The sequence below is a fragment of the Mus caroli genome, chromosome 5 (assembly GCF_900094665.2).
Source record: "Mus caroli chromosome 5, CAROLI_EIJ_v1.1, whole genome shotgun sequence".
In the NCBI taxonomy this organism is placed as follows: domain Eukaryota; kingdom Metazoa; phylum Chordata; class Mammalia; order Rodentia; family Muridae; genus Mus; species Mus caroli.
The window spans coordinates 95,824,789-95,838,034 of NC_034574.1; the positions used below are offsets into that span (position 1 = coordinate 95,824,789).

A 13,246-nucleotide genomic window follows, 5' to 3' on the forward strand; every position below is an offset into this window, starting at 1 on the left:
CACTGGCATGACCACAAGCGCATGCTCAGTCCTCCTCAACACTGGCATGACCACAAGCGCATGCTCAGTCCTCCTTAACGCTGGCATGACCACAAGCGCATGCTCAGTCCTCCTCAACCCTGGCATGACTACAAGCGCATGCTCAGTCCTCCTCAACGCTGGCATGACCACAAGCGCATGCTCAATCCTCCTCAACGCTGGCATGACCTCAAGTACAGGATCACGCCGCATCTTTTGTTACATGGCGTCTGAGAATCAAACCAAAGTCCCTGTGCTTACAAACAAGCACTTCACCATCTCAGTTGAAAACCTAGCCCTGAGGTCACATTAATGTTTAATTTCTAAAGGACGTGAAATTTTACATTGAGTGCAGGAATAAGGAATACCTCAAACAACCATTATTACTCAAGTTATCTGAAAGTGTTAACAGGAAAAAAATAACTCTGTGTGTTCCAAACACATAGTAAAACTCCTGGTTCAAGAGAGTAAAACCTCAATTGGCTTAGCAATTTGGAATATTTCTATGTAATGACAGTGCTTCATGGTAACTGACATAAAAGATTAGAACTAAATGGGCTAATGTACATAATAAAGGAGGAAATGGGGGCCTGTTTAGCTATTGACAAATTTAGCGCCCCAATGTGTTTTATTCTCTTCTGAAAGACATCGCATGCATTCCATAGTGGGTTCACACGTTCATTTGTAGTATAATAAGATGTTTACAGGGGAAATGTTCACAAGAAGATATATTTTTTATTAAAATAATTTAATATGGACATCATTGTATTACATGTTCAGATTAAGGTAACTATATTACTTATAAAATTTAGCAATAATGTAAGTATAGAAATAGCATAAACAAAAGTTAGGAAATATCAACCATTCTCATAGAGGACACCCCTATGATTATTGGTGGCTTTTTCTCCCACTATCCACTCTTATATATGATTCACTTATTCCATATTTTCAAGTATTTTCACTTAATTTTGCTAATAGAACAGCTCGGATGTAGTAAACTGCTTACTTATGTATCTATGACTACTTTCTGTGGTTTATGTTTTATCGTAATATAAAAGGCATTCACTAAAGGATATTTTGTGTCTTTTGGCCCCTTTTTTTCTGATAAATATTTTTCTTCATTGATTATCACTCTCTCCACATAAAACTTTGAAGGTCCAGAGCTCTTGACTCTAGCTGCATTTGTATCAAAAGATGGCCTAGTCGGCCATCACTGGAAAGAGAGGCCCATTGGACTTGCAAACTTTATATGCCCCAGTACAGGGGAATGCCAGGGCCAAGGGGTGGGGGGGGGGGACTGGGGGGGGGTGTATTGGGGACTTTTTGGATAGCATTGGAAATGTAATTGAGGAAAATACCTAATTAAAAAAAAAAAAACTTTGACGGTCATGAGATTCACAAAAGTGCACAAAGACTCACATACTATTTCCAGTCTTAAGGGTTTTTTTTTTTGACCAGTGGTCTACCAGCCCAACACAGTTGCTTATTCATCTCCTTAGTTAAAAGGTTCTTTTGATGTGTAGCTGACTTTATCCTCAGATTCCTGTAGCCTGCACTCTTAGAATCTGCTCTCAAGACCATCTGTATTTCTCTTCTTAGAAAGGGCATGGCATGGAATGCTCCCTTGGATGGGAAAATGAACTTTGCCGACATCCGCTCATTTCCTAGAAGCCATCATCAGTACCATATGCAGTCAACAGAGAGAAATGCGTTCAGCAAGGTGGCTTGCACCTTCGGATAAACATGCTGCCTTCCTAGAATCAGAACGAATGCTCCATTGACCGTTTGCGTGTTGTCATACTTCATCTGTGTGTTAGTCTTAGAATCATAAATATGTTAAGTAAGTCATAACGTACAAAAATGACATAACTCAACTCTAGAAAGTTGGACTTATATCACAGAGTATATTCTGAATAGTTAGCCTGCAAGCACTTTCACCGACATTAATTAGCTCAGTGAGGGGTTTGCTGTGTCCACAGCGTTACACCACAGGAACAGATTATTTTTCTCTACTGTGGTGGTTTGAGTAAGAGTGTCCTCCATAGGCCTATATATTTGAACATTTAGGCATCAGGGAGTGGCGCTACTTGAGAAGTGTACTTTCTAGGAACTAAAAAGCATAAAAAATGTTTTCGAAGTACAGTTCACCGACCTTTTAAAATTTACATTTCAAAAAAACAAATGATTTCAAGATTCTAAATACCCTTGCTGAAAGAGTTAACCAAGAAAGATTATTATCGGACATCCCTCAGTGCAAGCCCAGGCAAGGCCTCCAGAACGTGAGCATCTGGGCGCAGCCCCTCACCTTTAAGTTTATTGTGCTCAGAATCCGCTGGGAAGAGGGAATCTGGAAAGAGCTTGGGGAAGGTGAGTCCTGCGTACTTGGGCCGATTCTCCACATAGTTTCTGACTGTGGGCTGCAATTTCTTCATGAACTCTGGACACGGAGTTCCTAGCTGCTCGATGACTTTGTTCCACTGGTCAATATCTGGGAAGGAAATAGTTAAGGGAAAAAAGAGGTGCAGACCAAGAACTCTCACCTTTCCCTGCCTGTCACCTAAGACCCATCAGCACAGCTGGAAGTTTACTAAGCAACACAGGTGAAATCAAAGTTCACAGCCTGGGAGTCCTCTTGGAATTTTAGGCCAAATTTTGGGACTTGTGTGCTTTTAGAAAACTACTATTGTTTAACAAATGCAAGAAAGATGAAGTAGTCTTTGCTATATAAAAATAAAATATTATTCAAATGTAAAAGAACATATTCACATATCTAATCATGTGGTTTAGGGTAAAATATACAAGGATGGGTGACAAAATTCTCTCCTGTTTGTAAAGATTAAAAGATTCAATCAATGTAAGACTTTACTGAAATGTAATTTAGAATTAAAATGATCTCACTTGATCATGGGATTTTTATCCTAAAGTTACCTTGATCGTTTTTATTTTTAGAATAGCAAGCAAATAAATGTTTTAAGTAATATTTATTTATATTTCCCTAAATAGGCTTTAATATTTTAGTTCTTTTTCTGAAAGTGGGAAAAGTTCATTAACACTTAGTGTTTGGTACCTATAAGCATCACACCTGGGGCCTTCACAGTGCTTTGTTTGGCTGTCCCTTTTCTAATGGAGAAACAAAAACTGTATCTATTTGTGGAATACATTGTAAAGTTTTGATAGATACATGTATACATTTGAAGACTTCAAATTTCTGATTTCCCAAAGATTTATTATATATTTGTGACATTTATATTGTTTTTTCTCAAAGGCTGTTTGAAGCATGCAAGACTTTTAGGTCACCAGAGTCATTCTGTCTGTCACAGTAACTGTCTGTCACAGTCAGTCTATCACCGTCACTCTGTAGTCATTCTGTCTGTAGACACTCTGTAGTCACTGTGTCTGTCACTGTCACTCTACCACAATCAATCTATCGCAGTCATTCTGTCTATAACAGTCATTCTCTCTGTCACAGTCACTGTGTCTGTCACTGTCACTCTATCACAATCAATCTATCTCAGTCATTCTGTCTGTCATAGTCACTGTGTCTGTCACTGTCAGTCTGTCTGTAGTTACTCTGCCTGTAGTTACTCTGTCTGTAGTCATTCTGTCACAGTCACTCTCCCTGTGGTCACTCTGCCTGTGGCCACTCTGCCTGTGGTCACTGTGTCTGTGGCCACTCTGCCTGTGGCCACTCTGCCTGTGGTCACTATGTCTGTGGTCACTCTGTCTGTGGTCACTCTGTCACAGTTACTCTACCTGTAGTCACTCTGTTTGTGGTCACCTCTGTCTGTGGTCACTCTGTCTGTAGTTATTCTGTCACAGTTACTCTGCCTGTGGTCACAGTCTGTGGTCACTCTGTCTGTGGTCACTCTGTGGTCACTCTGTCTGTGACCACTCTGTCTTCCACAGTCACTCTGTAGTCACTCTATCTCAGTCACTCTCTCAGTCACTCTGTAGTCACTCTGTCACAGTCACTTTGTCACAGACACTCTATCACAGTTGTCACTCGGTCTACCTGTAACTTAGCACTAAGTGAGCAGCTTCACATCCCTTCCTTCCTTCCTTCCTTCCTTCCCAGCTTCATGGAACTAACTCAGATGTTCTTTTTTTCTTTCTCATTAATATTTGATGTCTCATAGCCTTGAGAAAGATAAACAATGCAAGCTCTAAAAGATCAGCCCAAAGCTGATTTCAAATACAACTGGGACTTGAAGATTTGCATTTATCCCAGAACCATGAGCAGAGACTTCTCCTGCCCCCTTTATTTTTCTATAGCTACTTCCTGTACCATCAATTCCTTCTCACTAAAGTAACACAAGGCTCTTCAAAGAACGTTACCATAATACTAACTAATTAGCTATTCAAGAGTTGAGTCTAAAAAGGCAGACTGTCCTGACAGAGACAAAAGAAACCACATTTAACATGAATATGAACTGCAAATGGTAGACACTCAAACAAAGATAAAGCCAGGCTAATTTGCAAATTTCTATCTCCCTTACAACTTGGATGAATAAAACTCAGTTATTATAATAAAAATTAAAATTGCGGTGGACTACCAGGACAAGAAACGCATGTGGGAAAACCAGAGATACATTCCCTGGTGTGACAACAGTGGGTGAACCAAGGACAAGCATCAGTGAACTTCACTGATATCATTGTGTGCCTGAGATTACCCAAGTAGAGTAGAATTGTTAGAAATAAAGACATTAAGTCACTTTAAAAGGTTAGTCACTCTCATGCAAAAACTCATGTCAAGTCTATGGCTATATATAAGCTGTAAGTACATAGATAGATAGATAGATAGATAGATAGATAGATAGATAGATAGATACATACATACATACATACATACATACATACATACATACATACACATGATAGATAGATGATAGATGTATCATAGATAGATAGGTAAGAGATAGACATAGATAGATGATTTATAGATAGAAAGATAGCTATAGAACTCAGTACTTAGCTCAGTTGTCACTGGAAACACGAAAGGAGGCCATCTCTCTAGTGCAATTGGATTGCCATGCTCCATCAAACTGTCATTGACTCATTACTCAAACTTGATGTGAATTTCAAAGAGTATGGCAAAGGTAAAGAGGTAAAGATGTTCCTAGATTTCTACAAAGAAGCCAATTAACAAGTTTGGCAAAATATCATCAACCCATTATTTTATTCTAATTTCATTTAACTAGAGTCAAGAAAGTATTTCATAAAATTCTTCAACATAGAATTAAATGTCTTTTTGCTTGCTTTTCTTTTTGTAGGATATTTTTATGTAGCTCAGTTCTGTTTCAGACTTGTAGTGTGGCTCTGACCCCTGACTTCCTGACTTCCTCCTCTTCAAAAGCTCTGGGACTCTAAGACTGGGTTGGCCACACCCTGTTCATAATCAAATGTTCCCAAAGAGTCAACCCTGAGGCAATTCTCTATTATTCTTGGTAAAAATCTAAGAGTCACATGTCCTAGAATCTAAGGAATACTTCGAGTCTCTAAAAGCACTGAGTGCTCTTTTCTACCTGAGAGTGCTTTTAAATGAAGCATCATCTTGGACCCTGGAGACATTTGAACAATTAAAACTATTATCAGTGAGGTCATTAAATATTCTTGCAGCAAATACTGGGTACACCCCTCTTTAAAAAATGTACCTTTCTTTTAACACACCCATTTCTAACCCTTTAGTCCTATAAATGTCTGGATGTCTAAGTCATGAGGACTCTTTTCCTTATGTTCAAGTCAGTGTTGGTGAAGAACACAGACCATCTGGAGCTGATGTGGTAGAGAGAACTGCCTCACTTTGGTCTAGAGTTCATGATGTGATTTTCTTGGTGCATATTCCTCAGAGAACATCTCCCATGTGCCTGTCTCAGTCTTTCATATCAACACCTTTACACTAACATTGTTGTCTTATACATTTTAAAGAAGAATAAGGTGAAAGTATAAAGAAAAATTATCAGATTTTTGTACTTTAAAACATATAAGAATTTATAAGGTATTTGCTAGACTCTGACATCATATAATGTAGCCTTTAAGAATGAATTGCTAAAATTATTTTCATGAAAAAACTTATCAGCATTAGAACATCTTCATGCTGCACAGAACAAGGAATTAAACACAGTAGACTAACCTGTCCTGCACAGTCATGAAAATAGTAGTAAATCTATATACTTCTACATTTAAGATCTATGGTCTCAGAAAGTGTCACCAGAGACACATTATCAAAGGCCTTGAGGACTAATGGGGAAAGAACACTTAATAAAAGTTACAGCAGCAAATTTCTTCATCAAAATCTAAGTTCACTGAAGATTGCATGGAGCGGCATTGCAAATCTTTTGCTCTTGAGAGTAGAAAAGAAAAGTGGCAAAGGAGCTTGATCGTTGCTGAGGACGTCCATGAATGATACCATCCTAGGAGAATGGAGCAAAGAACAGGGAGAGGAGAAGGGGTGAGCTGCTTCAGACAGAAGGCTGCAAACTTTTCTGTTAGGAGGAGACCTCAGATCTAAGTGTGACACTTGCCTTTGGGGTTTCTGATTGGCGAACTTTCAAAGAAACTTCCCCAGTGAATGCACTGATGGACATTCATACCTTTTGTTTTCTGGGTATTTGGGTTATAATTATGAATGACATTTATGCCTTGCCATTTTAAGCTTCAGAAACTCTCTAGGGATTTCCACCTAGCATGCAGTTTGAATTTCTGTTTTATTTTCTTCTGTCTTCAATTATCCTGTTGCTAAGCATGTGATTTCTAGCACTGATATTGGCATGCCTAATGAGTCACTACCGTGGGCCTGCTATTCAATGTTTAGTATGAAAATGTCACAGAACTCCATTTGCAACTTCAAGAAGATCAGCATTTTTTTCCCAGTTCTTTGCTAGGTAACTAAAGACGGCACTTCTGCCCACGTCATCTATACTGGATCATTCCAGACAATGCCACTTTATCTCCAAAGAGCTGCTATGTAGGCCCGGTGTTGGGTGTGGCTCTGTATCTTTGTTCTAGCAAGGTTTCCAGGGAATGAGCAATAAGGACACAGAGCACATGTGCTGTGTATTCTGAATCATGGCATGAGACTATGTTCACAAACTCAAATATCCATAATGTAGAAAACTTACAAGAACCCAGACCTCCCTCCCCATAGCCCCCACATGTACCACTTAACTATAGGATTCTAGGTACTTAGGTCTGCGGTTGATTATCACAGAAAAAAAAAAAAACCCAATGACAATTGCTACCCAGGCAATCCTTGAACTCCATTTTGACAAACACAACTCCAGACTATACTAACCTCTCCAGACACTTACTAACCCCAGATGTAAGAGGCTTTGCTATGATTCCATTTTTATCATACATGGCAAGTTCAAATTCTTGAAAAGATCCAGATCTCTTGCTCATGAGACACTTAACAGGCCAGTCCCTGGAAATTAGTCCTGGTCAGAGACTAATCAGAGAGAAAACTGATCAGAGAGGGAAATTCCTGTTCATGTCACACTTCATGGTCTTATAGATTGGGGCGTGGCAGTTAGGACGACTGATCTCCTGTGGAGAAAAGAGTACCATCCAGAGGAGGGATCCGACTATGAGCTGTGCTGTCTGTGAGCTCCCGCCAAGGACAGCACAGAAGCGTCTCCCATAAACTATGCAGTGACTCCTGCTTATTTTAGTAATTATGACTCTCCCTAATATAATTTACTCTTAGGGCATTTGAGGACATCCGTAAGATCAGGGTAGAGGCACACATACTTAGGAGGGTTCTGGATGCCCTTGGTTGCTATTTGAGTTGTTTTACTCATTTAGAAACGTTCTAGTTTGAAGCGGAGGTAAATCATTTGCCTGGTGGTTGCAAAGCTCAGTACTAGTTGCCTACCATGGGGGGGAGAGCAAAGTTCTTAGTGGTATTAGCTTCCATTTTCAAATGTTCTTTTGTATCAAAAAATATCCCTCGGTTTCTGGTACCATAAAACATGAAGGAATGTTTAGGATTCGATTCATTAGCAGTGTTCCTTAGGACTGAGCACAGAGGAAGTGTGATAAGCCAGACTCAGTGAGTCAGTCAAGCTAGACCTCTAGAGCCTGCTGTTGGACGCCTGCCATTTTCACTATAACTGGTTTCTTTTGTAAACCTAATTATTATTGTAACCTACCTTTACAAATCAAAACTTGACAGGGACTTTGTTTCCCAAAGTGTATTAATTACATGTTACAGAAGCAATACTTTGTTTTGTTTTTTTAAGCTATTGAAGGCTAACCTCGGGGACCCCTCAACCTCGGGACCCTATGTCTACATAGGCTTTTGGGGGGCTAGTTCTTAACTTCCCATGACAGAATTCGTTCTCTGATGTCAATGGCTCCCCCTCTCCAGGTGCACTGCTCTGGCTTCACAAACACTGGCCTGTCTTACCTGCATTGTGAAAGTTAAAAAAAAAAAAAAGGTTTGACACCTCTATTTTAGAGACTACAATGCTTAAAGACTCCTTCACATTAGTGAAAAGCACCACCAATGCAAAGCGTTTTCTTGACCGCAGCTGCCTCTATCTAATATGAGCCATAGGACACTGTGCTGCGCCCTGGGACACATCTCTGAAGGCCACATTCATTTCTGGGTATAAACTCTGTGTACACTGGATTGCTAAGAGGGACAATCAAATTTTTATGAGGTCAGGAAAACAGGACTGGGTTAAGTAGCTCAGGCAGTAGAATGCTTGCCTGGCATGTCCAGGCCCTGGGCTCAATACCCAGCACCATATACGCCAGGCCTGTGATGTGAGCCCTGGAAAGTGGAAACAGGAGGATCAAGCATTCATATGGACTTTTGACTAGTGAGTTCATGGCTACCCTGGGCTACAGGAGACCCTGTGATAAAGTACATGCCAGAGTAACTGCTGGCAAATCTTTTTATATGTAAACTTCAGGAGGAAAGCATCCCTGACTCTCAGCCCAGAATACCAAGGGGTTATCAACTATCTATTGTTCAGCCCTGAAAACATACATATAAATAACATTGTACAGACAACTGTAGACTGTGTATGTGTTTAGATGTGTGTGTGTATGTATGTAAGTATGTATGTAATAACAATTAATGTCAAAGGCCATGAACAAAGAGGGTACATGGGCAAGTTTGAAGGGTGTAGAGGACCAGGCAAAAATGATGTAATTATATTATAACCTCAAAAAGAAAATTAACAATTCTAAAAGAAAAACTTCCCCCTGGTTTCTCTAGACCTGGAGTTATGGACAGATGTGAGTCCTGGGAACCGAACCCAGGTCCTCTATAAGAGCAGCCACTGACTGGTCTTACCCTCTGAGGCATCTGTCCTACCTCTGAGCTAAATTCCATTGATCTGAACAGAGATAAAACTATCATGATGGAACAAGATTCACTTAATACATACTTTTAAAAGTCTACTCTTGAAATATTTATAATTTAAGAACTATATGACCATCTAAATTTTACATTTCTCTCTAAAAACAATATGTTGTGTTTTTGTAATATAAAGACTATGAAAGTCTTATTCCAATCCTGCTTGCTAGTTAATTATATGCAAATGATGTGCACAGCTGGTATGAAAAGCCTTTTAGAAATAATTTATTTTGAGAATGCTTTCAGTAGAGGTGATTGTTGACTTTTAAAGCAACATGAACAAAATATATTTTATAGATTCCTTGTCTCCAGCTCCATTTTAAAGTCGCTCCTGAACTACTATATTTCGATGTCATTTTTCTCCTCAAATAAGTTACTTATAATGAGAAATACTTATTAAGGTAAGTGTTACATTTTCCTCTTTAAGAGGGTAACTCTATGATAGACGGTGGCTATAATTTGCATTTAAAAGACTAACTTAAAATAAATCCATGTGCTTGAAATCATTAATGAACCACACTTAATTGATTCCCCCAAAGAAATTTACAAATTTGTCCCTGGGACACTCAGAAAGAATCTCCATACCAAAGCCCCGCCTAAGTCTGCGCGATGTGACCTCATGACTTTACTGTGGCCTTAAGAATCACTCGAAAGGGGCTTTGACAGTCAGGTTAAACCGGAATCCTGAGCAGCTTCTCTCAAGAAAGGATTTTAATGATGCGGAGCTGTGCTCAGCAGCGTGGCTAGGGAACCTTCCAATGTGCTGTAACAGGCAAAGGAAACAGTCTGTTTAATCTTCAGGTGGCAAACATTCATTTCATCGGCACTAATTCAACTCTAATGAGTTTCTGGAAGAGCAAAGAGCATACAGACTAATTTAAATGTATTCCCAGATGTTAATTTAAAAAGGTAGTTAATTAATGAGGAATGAAAGAAATCCTAGTTTGGGGGTTTTCTTTCTTCCTTCCTTTCTTTCTCTCTCTCTCTCTCTTTCTCTCTTTCTTTTCCTGTTTTTTTTCTTTTTTAAGAAATCTGAAGTAATTTTGTTTGATCAAACCCAACATATCTTCAAAACATAATTTGCATTAGCACTAATATGTAAATGTATACATACCGTTTAATAAAATGTAAGAGTAGAAACAAAATAGAAATACAGGGAGAAAGATTTTTAAAGTCAGAGTGTCATATTTTAAGTTTAAAGAAAAGCGTTTTAGCAAAAGTAAACAGTTTGACCCTTTTACTTGTTTGTGGTTCATTTGTGTGCTGTGTTTGTAGTATCGGTGTGTGTGTGAGAGAGTGTACACATGTGTGATGTGTGCATGTGTGAGTGCTTCTGTATGCACAAGCATGTGAGAGCTAAAGGTAGGCATGGTTATCCTTCCCTGGTCACTTTGTGACTTTCTGCATTGTTCTTTTTAGACTTAAGGAAAATATGTATGACGTTATAATGTTATACTATACATATGTGTAACTATTTATGAAATACACACGCTCGAATGTATTGTGTTATCCTTGCATTTGTATGAAGTATCATAGAGATGGAAAGATCTGTAAGAGGAATTAGAAGTTTAAAGCCAGTGGATAATCATATGACGACAGTCATCAGACTTACCTAATTAGACATTAGCCCAAAATCATAGTCAAAACTGGTTTTTAATAGTTAGCATTTCAGTTCACTGCCCCCCCCACGAAAACAGAAGATTATTATACATGATCAAATCCAGTGGTAATTTCACTGACTTCAAGGAGTAGGTATCTAAAAGTTCCTTGGTAGCCATGTCCGCCCTGGGACCTCGGGACTCCTGTCAGTTAGCTGCTACTTTAGAGAGGATGGCTTTCACGTCTCAGTGATTGGAATGACTTCTCTGCGTGTCTATTTAATCACTGCTAATCAATGAGGTTTTGAATATTACTTGTTAATGATATGGAGAACATAAGAGCGTGTTTGGAGAAATTTCTCTTCATATACACGAAGTGAATAAGACTCAGTGTTTGAAAGGAGGTTGATAAGGGCGGACCTGTGTTAAATCAAGCAAATCATATGTGGGTGAACCTTCTAAGGATCTCTGTGCTAAATGAATACTCCTTAGGATGTGAAACTATAAAGCCTCAGTGTGAACACTGGCTTGGCCGTTTATTATCTGGCTCCATACATGTCTTCGTTTTTGCAATCTCTACAAACAATGATAAAGGAGTCTCTAGGCTTGGAAGGACTGAAGTAAGGCAGAGCCTGTGATACAAGGTCCCGTTCTCCTACGGTCTCGTTCACGGAAGGACCTGCTGGAACACCAGGTTATTCTACCAGGAAGCAAGCTCACAAAGACTTGACATTTGATCTCACAGAAATTCTCCGGGGACCATGAGTGGAGATCTTCAGCCATCTTGCATTGGAAACAAAGAGAATAAATCAACAAGGGCACACAGAGCGCAGGGGCCACTGGGAAGGATACGATCAGTGCCCGGGAACAGCACTGCGCCTTTTACCATTTCTCCCATGATGCACCCTACTGACCACAAGTCAACTGAAAAAACGAAAACGAAGTGAAGATAAACACGAAATAGATCAAAACATAAATAAAACCTCAAGGCCACTTTGCACCGTGGAGCCATCAACTAGGCTTCCCTGGATGAAGGAGAGGCCTGTCCCTGACCAGCGGTGCTTGGAGATAGAAATGGGTTCAGAGTACCCAGCCCTACCCTGCTGGAGAGCTGAACCAACAAAGCCACCTGAAAGCTACTGGTGCCTGATTATATTGCTTTGCAATTATAATTCAGTGCTTTCTCTCACTTCTGATTTAAAAGATCTAATTTGCATTCATCTGCTGGAATCTGGGTGATTTGTATTGAAAATTATCCTAGACTCTGTTAATATGGGAGACATGTAAATCATTTTCCTTTTTATTCTTTTGTGTACCATATCTAAAAAAGGAAAGGGAAAGGGAGAAAAGCTAGCAGCTAGCACCCTAGAAGAAAATTTCTTTTTTGAAAAAAGCATTTATGCTTGTTTATAAATATGAATACATTTCCAGGAGCAGACATTTCTGTTGGAGAATGAATGTTTTGGACTGTGCGGGGCTCCGTCATTGAATCCTATCAAAGGAACAGGGTTCTGAGCTGGAAAGTCTTTTTCCTGTTCCATAAATATGGGGCCTTTGTAATGCTAGAAGTGCTGGCTATTCAAATAGGACTGTTCAACATGAAATAAACAAGATTAAAGAGCAAACACTTTGGAGACTGAAAATCAAAAGAAACCTGGAATGCGAGGGTCAATTACATTGGTCTCCCCTGCTATTGCCAGTTATCATCCAGAATTGAAATCAGGAAGGCAGAGCCTGGGCTCAGGGAAAGGAGGCTGGGGAAGGGAGGAGCAAGAAAGGGGCACGCCCTCCCTTGTGGGGCTGCATCTGCTAGGTCCTACACAAAGTCAGAGGCAGGCTGAGCAAGAATACAGGATGTGGGGGCATGGAGCAAAGGGGAAGGGGCGGGGCGTCACAGCACTGCTTGGCTTTGTTCCGCTCATGCTCCAAATTACATGGAGTAATTTGGCAGTGTCCTGAAAGAGTTCCTCAGGAGGCTCTTTCCATTGTCAAAATCTCACCAGGGTGAAACCCAAGGTGTCCATTGCTTAGCCCCTAAAAGGTTAGAACTTCGAAGAAGAGGATTGCACGCAGGGAGCCAATGTGTTTGTTTCCATTTCAGGAAGGCAAGTGCCATGCAAAAGTACCAGGGAAAGAGAACAAACGGTTGTGTGTCTGCCAAGGCGTGTTAAAAGCATCTGATAGTCACTGCCTCCCAAGAGGCAGTAATAAGAATCTTTGAGTAAAAGAAAGAAAGGGGAAGAGAGAGGAGAGAGGGGGGAAAGGG

At 39.8% G+C, this 13,246-nt stretch overlaps 1 protein-coding gene across 4 annotated transcripts in view; it reads right to left on the minus strand.

The window, feature by feature from the left end:
- Window positions 1–13,246, minus strand: part of Mapk10 (mitogen-activated protein kinase 10) — a 284,681-nt gene that overhangs the window by 46,687 nt on the left and 224,748 nt on the right. For all 4 annotated transcript variants that reach the window (XM_021162158.2, XM_021162159.2, XM_029477300.1 and 1 more), the window contains one exon: window positions 2,324–2,506. In XM_021162158.2, coding sequence (XP_021017817.1) covers window positions 2,324–2,506 — 183 coding nt within the window. The remainder of the gene's footprint in view (window positions 1–2,323; window positions 2,507–13,246) is intronic.